This window comes from Macaca thibetana, chromosome 5, assembly GCF_024542745.1.
Source record: "Macaca thibetana thibetana isolate TM-01 chromosome 5, ASM2454274v1, whole genome shotgun sequence".
Lineage (NCBI taxonomy): Eukaryota > Metazoa > Chordata > Mammalia > Primates > Cercopithecidae > Macaca > Macaca thibetana.
The window spans coordinates 173,552,371-173,564,681 of NC_065582.1; the positions used below are offsets into that span (position 1 = coordinate 173,552,371).

Sequence of the window (12,311 nt, forward strand, 5' to 3'; positions counted from 1 at the left end):
TAATTTGCACATGATATGATTTGATCACGGCTGCCCTTCTGTGAATGTGCGTTCCTGAATGACTGTCACGAATTTTATCAATCAGAACTCAGGAGAGTACTAATCCAGAGAGATGTCCAATCCACAGTTGTTTGTTCTTGGCCTCAATCTCAGTGCCTGGGAATTCTTCAGTAGCAGCACATGCACCATGGCTTAATATCTTTACAGAATTACGTGAACACACAACTTTTTTTGTCTTTCTTTTTAGAATTAAAATAAGTAATATTTTAGGCCATTCTAAAGTGGAGACTAATATTTCCCAGGACTGATAGAAAACTTCTCACCAGGAAAATAGAAATGAGATGATAATTTGTGCAGAGGGGGCCTTCAAAGAAAAAAGAGTAGGCTTCCATTGCTTTTAATTAGGGAGTCTATTTTAATGCCCCATTGAGGATCTTTTTGATGGCACATTAGGGTCCATTGGGAAGGATATTAATTAAGCTCCAGGGTATTCTGTGTTGGAGGTCAAATGGGATGAGCTGGCATTATCGAGCAGCAAGGAAGAGAGGAAAAGTGGGAAAAGATCCTGAAATCCAGGTGTATTGGTTCCAGTGCTGGCCAACCACTTTGTCTGAGGGGAGCAATGTTGTATCAATAGCTCACCAGCTGTCCAGTCCTTCAGGGAATAGAATTCTACAACTGGGAGAATTCTACCTGCTATTTCCTCAGGACAACTGTAATATTCAGGGGACCTGTGCATACCTAGGTGATAAAAGCTATATTTCTCACCTATGGGTGGAAACTTGGCTTTTGGGCTTACCCTGAACTGTGATAATAGGGAAGGAACTTTACTTTCTATATGCAACATTTTCAATTGAAAATTGCTGGGATGGTACAATTGACTGTGAAGGAGAGTCGAATACCAATGTCAGCACCATTCCCACTCATCTGGGATAGACTCTATGCCCTTCCCTAAATCACAGGGGCTGAAGCCTGCGAATGGTATTTTCCAGAATTTCTTGCAGCAAGGTTTCAGATTAGATTTAATCCATGATGGGCACTAAGGTGTGGTTAGAAAGTGGGCAGATGAGATCAGATGGGTTCAGGGTGATGGGGAGAGATCTGTGAAAGGATACAATGTACAGCTAGATAGGAGGAATAAGTCCTAGTGTTCTATACCACTGTAGGATGACTATAGTAACAAAAATATATAGTTTCAAATAGCTGCAAGGAAGATTTGAGACAACTAATGTGCTAATGACCCTGATTTGGTTGCTGTACGTTATACATATGGAAACATTACTGTGTACCCCATGAATATGTTCAATTAAAAGTAGTTTTACAAAATAGTCCAAAAAAAGAAAAAGAGTGGAAGCAAAATCAATATTATTGCTCCTCTGGCAGTTGTGGGCAGATGCATGGGTTTTGGCCTTTGCTTGTGAGCCTCTGCAGTGGCCTGCAAGTGTTAACCTTGAATGATCTGTCTCTTGCTGCTGGCAGTTGTTCTATCAGTGATTGTTCTGAGACTTCTTTTTGTATAAAAATGGCATATTCTTTATTCTGCATACTTTAATTTCAGAACAAAATGAACAAAATAAACAAAAAACCCCAGAATATATAACACCCAATTCTGCTGTCAGAGTAGGGAGGGAATGGGAACTTGACACCCTTGTTTCTTGCCTTCAACACAAGGACAGGAGAAAAAAAAAAAAAACAATAGACATCAGCAGGAGGAACCAAGTGGGGCTGCCATGGGATCTGTGGGGACACTACACAATGGTGAATTTTCCAACTATGAATTCCTAATCTACTTCTTCCATGCGAGACACATCCTTGTCACCCTCAAGAGGGGCGATCTCATCAGGAACCACAGCACTGTGTTCCTCTGCTGCCACTTAATCTTCATTGATACCTAGACCTAGCTTGATCATGCAGTAGATGCGGTTGGAGTGGGTCTGGGGATCCTCAAGGGAAAAGCCAGAAGAGAGCAAGGCAGTTTCTAACAGCAGCACCACCAGGTCCTTGACTGCCTTGTCATTCTTGTCTGCCTCAGCCTTTTGCTGCAGCGTCTCCACAATGGGGTGGTCAGGGTTGATCTCCAGGTGCTTTTTGGCCATCATATAGCTCATGGTGGAGTTGACCCGAAGTGCCTGGGCTTTCATGATCTGCTCCATATTGGCTGTCCAGCTGTAGGTGCTGGTCACAATGCAGCAGGGTGAAGACACAAGCCTACTGGAGATTGTCACTTTCTCAATCTTCTTATCTAAGATTTCTTTCATGAGCTTGCAGAGGTTCTCAAACTTTGCCTTCCTCTCTTCCATTCTCTTCTTCTCTTCATCCTCAGGTAGTTCCAGACCCTCCTTGGTAACTAAGTCCAGGCTCTTCCCATCAAACTCCTTGAGTTGCTGCACACATAGCCATCAATGGGCTCAGTCATATATACCACCTCGAAGCCCTGCTTCCACACTCCCTCCACAAAAGCTGAGTTGGCAACCTGCTCTTTGCTCTCACCAGTGATGTAATAGATGGACTTCTGTATCTTCTTCATGCGAGAAACATACTTGACAAAGAAGTCATCTCATCTCCAGACCAGGAGCTGTGATAGCACAGCATCTCAGACAGGCGGCATAGGTTAGTGGAATCCTTGTGGATCCTAAGCTTGAGATTTTTAGAGAATTTCTCATAGAATTTCTTGTAATTGTCCTTGCCTTCCACCAGCTCAGCAAAGAGCTCAAGGCACTTCTTAACAATGTTTCTGTGAATTACTTTCAAGATTTTGTTCTGCTGGAGCATTTCTTGGGAGATGTTCAGGGGCAAATTCTCAGAGTCAACCACACCACGGATAAAGTTGAGACACTCTGGTATCAACTCATCACAGCTGTCCCTGATGAACACACGATGGACATAGAGTTTGATGTTGTTCTTTTTCTTCTTGTTCTCAAAAAGATCAAAGGGAGCCCGGTGAGGAATGAATAACAATGCCCTGAATTCCAACTGACCTTCTACAGAAAAGTGCCTGACTGCCAAGTGGTATTCTCAGTCATTGGTGAGGCTCTTGTAGAATTCTCCATACTCCTCTTGGGTGATGTCTTCAGGGTTTCTGGTCTAAACAGGCTTGGTCTTGTTTAGTTCTTCTTGATCAATGTATTTCTCTTTGATCTTAGTTTTCTTCTTCTTACCCTTACCACTGTCATCCTCCTCATCTGAACCCACATCTTTGATCTTGGGCTTTTCTTCATCATCTTTATTTTCCTCTTCTTCCTCACCTTTCTCTTCCTCTGCCTTATAATCACTAATTTCTTTCTCTCGTTCCTTCTCCAGATAAAGGGTGATGTATCCCAGCCTAGCAACTGAGAGTGCTTCTTCACTACTTCTTTGACCCACCTCTCTTCTAAGTGCTCTGTCTGATCTTCTTTAAGGTGGAGAGTCACTTTGGTACCCCTGCCAATGGGTTCACTATGGTCAGCATGCACAGTGAAGGAACCTCCAGCAGAAGACTCCCAGGCATACCATCATCATTGGGCTTTGTGATCACAACCACTTTCTCTGCTACCAGGTAAGCAGAATAAAAGCCAACACCAAATTGCCCAATCATGGAGATGTCTGCACCAGCCTAAAGAGCCTCCATGAATGCTTTGGTACGAGACTTGGCAATGGTTCCCAAATTATTTGTGAGATCAGCTTTGGTCATGCCAATGCCTGTGTCTACCAAAGTCAGGGTAGGTTCCTGAGTGTTGGCGATGATGTCAATTTTCAGCTCTTTCCCACTGTCCAACTTGGAAGGGTCTGTCAGGCTCTCATAGTGAATCTTGTCCAAGGCATCAGAAGCATTAGAGATCAACTCCTGAAGGAAAATCTCCTTGTTGGAATAGAAGGTATTGATGATGAGAGACATGAGTTGGGCAATTTCTGCCTGAAAGGCAAAAGTCTCCACTTCCTTCTCTCCATGGTGCACTTCCTCAGGCATATTGAAAAGAAAAGGCTTGCACATATTAGAGAGTAAGGTGGGCTGGTTGTCCAACACACAGGCAGCACAAACGCTGTGCCAGAGTGACTCGAGAGCCATTCTGTGACTTTTTCAACTTCCGAGTCCTCCAAGAGCTGGGGAGAATCTGAGAGCTGGAGGGAGCTTTCTCTAGTTCTTTCCTCCTCGTCTCTTCTAAGGATTTTGTTAGCATCTCTTTCCCTTTTTATGTGAAATACCTGGAGTATATTTTTCTGACTGATGCTGACTACCCCTAATAAGATTTTACATAAGTAAATGTGTCTATGAGTGAGACAGAATGTAAAATATTAGATGTTTCAGACAGAAGCCTGAAGAGGGCTTTGGAAAAATATAAACTGCCATAAATATTGCTTTTGATTAGGCAGCTATTTGGGGGACAGAGAGCCTATCAGCATTTCTAGGCAGTCACTGTTTCATGTGAAAGAATGTACCCAATATTAGAACGTAATTCTATATTTGGAGTGCTGCAAAAACAAACAAAACAACTCAGGATACTATTTTGTTAATGGAAATTCCTGAAAACAAAGCTCAACAAAATCGTGGGAGGTGGTGACACTTGAAAAACAGAAATGATTCTAGAGGATTTTGAGAAGAGAGGGCCAAGAAGGAACTTTACAATCTCCGCTGGTCTCGGGATGCTCCCCTTTTCAGGCCCATGTGCAACTGCTATCTTGTCAGCAGGGTCCTTGCTGAACGTTGTTTGCGATAGTACTCACCTTTCCCCTACCTTCACATCTGGCCCCAGCTTCCATCTCAGCTTCATGTCTCTCCATGTTATTGGTGAGTGTCTTGACTATAAGTTGTCCAAGTTCTTGATGTTTTGAACAAAGAATTGGACAAAACACACAGGAAAGCAAGGAGAGAATGAAGCAATGAAAGCAGAGATTTATTGAAAATGAAAGTAAACTCCACAGGGTAGGAGTGGGCTGATCGACAGCTCAAGGACCCTGGTTACAGGATCTTCTGAGGTCCAAATATTCTCTAGAGGTTGTCCATTGGCCACTTGATGTACACCCCATGCAAATGAAGTCGTGGCCCGAGATCAGTCTGATTGATTGTAGAAAGCAACCAATCAGAAGCTGAAGTGAAGTTACAAACTTATACCCATGCAAATGTCTAATTGCCAATTAGAGGCTAAATTGAAGTTACAAAGTTACATGCCTATGCAAATGAAGACTTGGCACACAATTAGTCTGACTGGTTGTGGAAAGCAACCAATCAGAGGGACTTTCAATTTTCCATCTGCCACACAGCAAAAGGGGAGGGAGGGAGTTGCAAAGGGAGTAGCCTCTGGTCCTTTTGTTACTTAGGCATGAAAAGTTGGTGTTTTCCTTTCAATTTATTTCTAGGAAGTCAGTGTGAATCGGCCTTAGGTTCCCTGCCTCCAGACCCTATTCTCCTGCCTCAACCATGGTATATGGAACAATCTGATACCTTAACTACGTATTTTACTGTTTGTCTCTCCCCACTGAATTCCATAAAGTTAGACATGTTGGTCTGTTATGTTCACTGCCATATCCTCAATAACTTAAATTGTACTTGGCACCTAGAAGGCACTCAATAAATACTTGTCGAAAAATTGAACCCCACTACCCAAGATACAACCACAGCTAATTTGTTTTCTTTCCTTCTTATATAAATGTATATTTAACAGTTCTATATGGAGGGAATCTTAGATTCTTAGTTTGTTTCTATTTATATTTTTCCCCCACTCAGCCTGAAGGAGTGCCCCTCAATGGAAAAGAAAATGAAAATGCTCATTATTTTTCAAGGTCTTTAGGTGTGGAGTGGACGGGTGAGTGTAGCATGGTACTTAGCACTTGTTTAGTCTTCTTGCCCTATTTCTTGCTGGGCTGTTACGCTGGTGTCTGAAAAGAGAAAGATACAACAATTAAAACTAAAGTAAAATTATGCGTCGCTGAAATGCCTGAAAGATATTGCTTACTGAGACAAAGCCGTACAGATAGTAGATATTTCTTCTACCTTAGGAGGCAGCAATCTGTCTTCTCCAGGCTGGGGTTAGGCACAGGGGCCTGAGTGTGAGCCAGGGGATCCATCGCCTGGAGCAGGAAGTGGCAGAGGGTGTCACCTGAGCGGGTCCAGCAGGGGAAGACAGCATGACAGGCTCTGTCCCACAGCCAAGAGGACTTGGTTTCCAAACAACAGCCTGTATGTTTTCAGGCACACAGGAGACACTCCGTGGAGACTTTCAGAAGGGGTTGAGAGGAATTTAGGAGGCAGGGGCTCCCACAGAGCCTGACAGTCCTGTTTTCTCACTATTACTGTAGACTCTATTTTGCTGTCAGGCTCGGGTGGCTTGAGAAGCCACAGATGATACCTTTGCTGCTGCTGCTGCTCCTACTGCAGTGGTTGCAGATACTGTTACCATGTCCCTTCCCCCACCTGGTGTCACCCCTGTTCTGCCACAAATATGGTACTATGGCACCTTTTAATATGGCTGCCGAAGGGAATGTATTATGCTAATTAGATACTTGGTTCTCTTTCAGGTCTTTGTCAAAGTGGTATTATTGGGCTCTAATTTGTCAGTGAACACGAATCCTAATTGGAGGTCTGAAATCTTATGGTAACACGTGTTGTCCAAACAATCCAGATGACTGAGAACAGCCCTGTCTGATAGGACTTTCTGCACTGAGGGGTGCAGCAGCCACCAGCCACGTGTGGCTATTGAGCCCTTGAATTGTGGCCAATGGGATAGAACTGGAATTTAAACTTTATTTATTAATAATTTTAAATAATATGAATTTAAAATGGTAGTATCCACATGTGGTAGTGCAAATCTAGAATATATATTTATGTTTTAAAGACTATAACCTAAATGAAAACACAAAATTTAAATGCAATTGTAATTCTTGGAGGACAGTAGTCTAGGCGACATCTGGCTTAAGACCTTCTGTACGTTTGTTCTCATGACCATTGATGATTTTGATGGCTGATCCTTGATATTTAGGAAAGGGATGCTTTTGTCTCATCCCAGTAAAAGGATAAGTTTATTTGCAAATTAAGAAAATGACCACAAGGTAATCCCAGCACTTTGGGAGGCCAAAGTGGGCGGGTCACTTGAGGCCAGGAGTTCAAGCCCAGCCTGGGCAACATGGAGAAACCCTGTCTCTACAAAAAATACAAAAATTAGCCAGGCATGGTGTTTTGCTCCTATGGTCCCAGCTACTTGAGAGGCTGAAGTGGGAGGATTACTTGAGCCGGGGTGGTGGAGGTTGCAGTGAGCTGTGATTGTGCCACTGCACTCTAGCCTGGGCAACAGAGAAAGACCCTGTCTCAAAAAAAAAGAGAAAGTGACCCCAGGATAAAGACATTGTTATTAGTCGAGGTCCTCCAGAGAAACAACCAATGGGACACACACACACACACACACACACACACACACACAGATTTATTATGAGGTTGGCTCACATGATTAGGGAGACTGAGAAGTGCCATATCTGCTGTCTGCATGCCTGGGTCCAAAGGCCTGAAAACCAGAGAAGTCAATAGTGTAGGTTTTAGTCCAAGGGCAGGAGAAGACCCATGTCTAAACTTAGACACACAGGAAGCAAAAGGGGCAAATTCCTCTTTCTTCTGCCTTTTTGTTATTAACACATTGGATGATACTGGCCCACATTGGGGAGGGCAATCTACTTTATTGATCCAATTTAAATGCCAGCCTCATTCAGAAACCCCCTCACAGGCACACCCAGAAATAAAGTTTAATCTTGGCACCCCATGATGCAGTCAAGTTGACAGGGAATTAACTTTCATACCTTTCATCCAGTGTATCAGCAAGAGATGGATTCTCTGGATGTGCCTGGGTCCAAAGGCCTGAAAACCAGAGAAGTCAATAGTGTAGGTTTTAGTCCAAGGGCAGGAGAAGACCCACGTCTAAACTTAGACACACAGGAAGCAAAAGGGGCAAATTCCTCTTTCTTCTGCCTTTTTGTTATTAACACATTGGATGATACTGGCCCATATTGGGGAGGGCAATCTACTTTATTGATCCACCAATTTAAATGCCAGCCTCATTCAGAAACCCCCTCACAGGCACACCCAGAAGTAAAGTTTAATCTTGGCACCCCATGATGCAGTCAAGTTGACAGGGAATTAACTTTCATACCATTCATCCAGTGTATCAGCAAGAGATGGATTCTCTGGATGTGCTGAACCAGTTTCTAAACCTCAAAGACTGATGACCAGAGCCAGGATCATGATGCATTCCGGAATGAGATGCCGCATGAGGGCCCGCAACTGGCTGGTCACCCTCTGAAGTCACCTTGACTTCACTGCCTATAATGTTTTTAAAAAATCAGGCTGGGCGCGGTGGCTCATGCATGTAATCCCAGCACTTTGGGAGGCCGAGGCGGTGGATCACGATGACAGGAGATCGAGACCATCCTGGCTAACACAGTTAAACCCTGTCTCTACTAAAAATACAAAAAATTAGCCGGGCATGGTGGCAGGTGCCTATAGTCCCAGCTACTCAGGAGGCTGAGGCAGGAGAATGGTGTGAACCCGGGAGGCGGAGCTGCAGTGAGCCGAGATTGCACCACTGCACTCCAACCTGGGCAACAGAGCGAGACTCTGTCTCAAAAAAAAAAAAAAAAAAAAAAAAAAAAAAAAAAATCAGTGATAATCACTGTACCTAAGAAGACAATTACTGCATATTGAATTGTCACTATAGACCAGGTGTTTCACTATGTGTCATTTTATTTTTCATTTAATTCAAGTTTGCAGTGAGCAGTAATTTTACCCTTATTTTATACATGGATCAACTGAACCATTTTGCTCTGGTCTCATAGCTAGAGTGAAGCACTTGGCCTTGAACTTGGGACTTTGGTTCCTAAAGACAGGATTCTTCTTCTGTGCCACCTAGCCACCAAAAATACACTGAAGGTAGCATGAGGAAGTCAGGAGATGTAGTTTTATGCACTTGCATTGAGATGAACCAACTCTTCTAAAGCAACAAAGTATAAACTACCATAGTTCCCCTAAAGCATACACTCACTTAGGTTTTTGGCTTCCATTTTATAGAGCATATGTTTAAAATGAGATCTTCTGCAGAGTCCTCTTGTGAGTACTTTCATTGTCTTTGAGAGATTTATCAAAAGTTATTCATTTCTACCAGGCTCTTGTCTACAAAGAAACTATTTGTTGTTCCCAGAGGGCCTCCAGTTGCAGGACTGGGGAACAACCACAGCATTTTCTGGATAGTCTGAGTGAGCAGAAGTGAGTCCTCTGGACACGCAGGTTACCTTTGGTCTTGGACTTTGCTCAAGCGTCAGAATGCCAGAGCAATGATGCTGCCTTTTGCAGCTGTACAATAAAAGAGACACAAACCAGAAATTTTATATGACTAGAGGTAAGGGAACAGAGTGGTTGACGTTTTCCCAGCAGTCCTGGCCCCAGGAATTGTGGGTGGGTTATTGACAATAAGCAGAGAATGCTGCTGAGAGGAGCCATTCCCAGAGCATCTGACGTGATGTTTTCGTTCTGAAGACATGGTCAAGTCACCTTAGTGTTCAGTCTGGGGAGAAGCCTGACATGGTTTGGCTGTGTCCCCACCCAAATCTCATCTTGAATTATAGCTCCCATAATTCCCATGTGTTATGGGAGGGACTTGGTGGGAGATAATTGAATCATGGAGGCAGTTTCCCCCATATTGTTCTCATGGTAGTGAATAAGTTCCACGAGATCCGATGGTTTTGTAAGGGGTTTCCCCTTTCGCTTGGCTCTCATTTCTCTCTTTGCTGGCTGCCATGTAAGACTTGCCTTTGCTCTTCCTTCCTCTTCTGCCATGATTGTGAGGCCTCCCCAGCCATGTGGAACTGTGAGTAAATTAAACCTCTTTCCTTTATAAATTCCCAAGTTTCAGGTATGTCTTTGTCAGCAGTGTGAAAAAGGACTAGAATAATACAAAGCCCTTCTGTGCTGTGCCATGTGTGATCACGTTCCTTTGAGCTTCCTCTGAACAGATTCTGGATAGTGCTCTCAGAAGTGCTTCTGACTCAGATTTTACTCAGCAACCATTTGGATCTGAGAGGAGCTTTCTTTATTTTCAAAAGAGTCCTTTCTGGCAGAGTGGGTTGTGGTGGAGAGAGTGTGGATTTTGGAGTTGGGCAAACCTGGTGTCCATCCTGTCAATATCCTTGCTTAGCCCTGTGACTTTGGGGAAGTCATTCCCCCCCCAGCTTTATTGAGGTGTAACTGACATAAAAATTGTATATATTTAAGGTGTACAATGTAGTGACTTCATATATGTATACATTGTAAAATAATTATCAGGGTCAAGCTAATTAACACATATATCACCATTTTTTGTGTATGTTATGATAATGCTTAAGATCTACTCTCCTAGCAAATTATAAGTGTACAATACAACATTATTAAGTAGAGTCATGCTGTACATTATAGTTATGCTGTACATTAGATCCTCAGAACTTACTCATCTTCTTTCTGCAAGTAGGAAAGTCATTTCTGAATGGACAACTGTAGTAGAGCCTTCTGGTGTTATCCATATCTAGGTATTAGACCATGGGGGGGAAACAAAAACTGAGAAGCCATGTGGTTCCTGGGAAACTCCACTGTACCCTTGTGAGAAGATGAGAATGAAAAAGGCAAATAACATGTCAGAAAGAGTTTTGACCTTGCAGACTCTGAAAGGATCTTCAGCACCCTGAGGAGTCCCCAGATCACACTGAGAACCACTGTTGTAATATTTCAAATCTGTATTTTAAACACAAATCTGTATTTAATTTAAATAATTTAATTTAAATACAAATCTGTATTTTAAATACAGATGTTCTCTCTGTCTGCAACACTCTTCCTCAGACATTTTCATCTCTCACTCCCTTAGCACCTTTGCATAAGAAAGGGTCTTTGCTACCTTTCTTAATAAAGCTTATCCTGACCACCCCATTCAAGTTGCAATCACTGCCCCCCTACCATCACTACTCAAATTGTTCCTTATTCTGCTCTATTTTTTCCACAGCACTTATCACCTTCTAATAGTATATTGTTTATTTATTTATTTACTGTAATATTATATAATTTACTTATTTACTGTCTATTCCCATTAGAACATGAGTTTCATGATGGATTATTTTGTTCATAGATCTATTCCCAGCAACTGTAACCATATCTGGCATGTAGTAGGTGCCCAACAAATATTTCTGGGAAGGAAAGAAGGAAGGAAGAGAAAAAATTCCATGAGATTTGATATGTTTGAAAAATATTTTACTTTTATTGATGAATAATTATATATATTTATTAAGTACAATGTGACATTGTGATATATGCATACATTGTAAAATGTTTAAATCAAGCTAATCTACATACCTATCGCTTTACCTACTTACCATCTTTTTATAGTGAGAACATTTAAAATCTACTCTTTTAGTAACTTTTAAGTGTGAATACATTATTATTAACTATAGTTGACATGCTGTGCAGTAGATCATGAAAACTTATTCCTCTAGGCACTTTTATTTTATTTTACTTTAAGTTCTGGGATACATGTACAGAACGTGCAGGTTTGTTACATAGGTATACATGTGCCATGGTGGTTTGCTGCACCTTTCAACACATCATCTAGGTTTTAAGCCCCGCATGCATTAGGTATTTGCCCTAATGCTCTCCCTCCCCTTGGCCCCCACTCTCTGACAGGCCCCGGTGTGAGATGTCCCCTCCCTGTGTCCGTGTGTTCTCGTTGTTTAACTCCCACTATGAGTGAGAACAAGCAGTGTTTGGTTTTCTGTTCCTGTGTTAGTTTGCTGAGAATGATCGTTTCCAGCTTCATTCTTGTCCCTCCAAAGGACACAAACTCACTTTTTTTTATGGCTGCATACTATTCCATGGTGTATATGAGGCACTTTGTTTTATTTGGTGCTGTTATCTCCATTGGCTAGAACAATTCTGTGAACATATTGGTGAATGAATGAACAAAGTGAAAATCCAGTCTTTTTAGGTTGTCAGATCCCATACTTAAAACCTCTAGACCTTAGAGATGTTCAGAAAGTTTTTACTGGGCCATGTTTTACTAGTGGTGAGATGAAAAACAAGAGTTTCTGCATGCTTTTAAGTCTCATTTTACTTACTCATTTATTATCAAAGGAAGCATAAATTGAATGAGGATGAAAAACCAACAGATGCACCTGGCCTGTAGGTAGCCTGGAACCCAGCAATGTTAGTTCCCTTTCTTTTTCTTAATTTTAAAAAATTATTCATTTTTAATTTTTATATTTTCTATTTTTTTGAGACAGAGTCTTGCTCTGTCACCCAGGCTGGAGTGCAGTGGCGTGATCTCGGCTCACTGCAACCT

General features: G+C 42.1%; 1 protein-coding gene and 1 pseudogene across 2 annotated transcripts; both read right to left on the bottom strand.

Moving 5' to 3' along the window:
* Positions 1 to 1,774: 1,774 nt before the first annotated feature.
* Positions 1,775 to 3,574, bottom strand: LOC126955268 (heat shock protein HSP 90-beta-like; annotated as a pseudogene). Its single transcript, XR_007725863.1, has one exon. The product of XR_007725863.1 is annotated as a heat shock protein HSP 90-beta-like (transcript).
* LOC126955279 (putative heat shock protein HSP 90-beta 2) lies at positions 2,903 to 3,970 on the bottom strand. Its single transcript, XM_050791675.1, has one exon. It carries the CDS (start codon positions 3,968 to 3,970, stop codon positions 3,593 to 3,595), a length of 378 nt encoding a protein of 125 aa, XP_050647632.1. The 3' UTR covers positions 2,903 to 3,592.
* Between the last annotated feature and the right edge of the window lie 8,341 nt (positions 3,971 to 12,311).

Bases quoted from the DNA above. Each gene is read 5' to 3' on its own strand.
- LOC126955279 (XM_050791675.1), bottom strand. From the start codon at position 3,970: ATGTGCAAGCCTTTTCTTTTCAATATGCCTGAGGAAGTGCACCATGGA.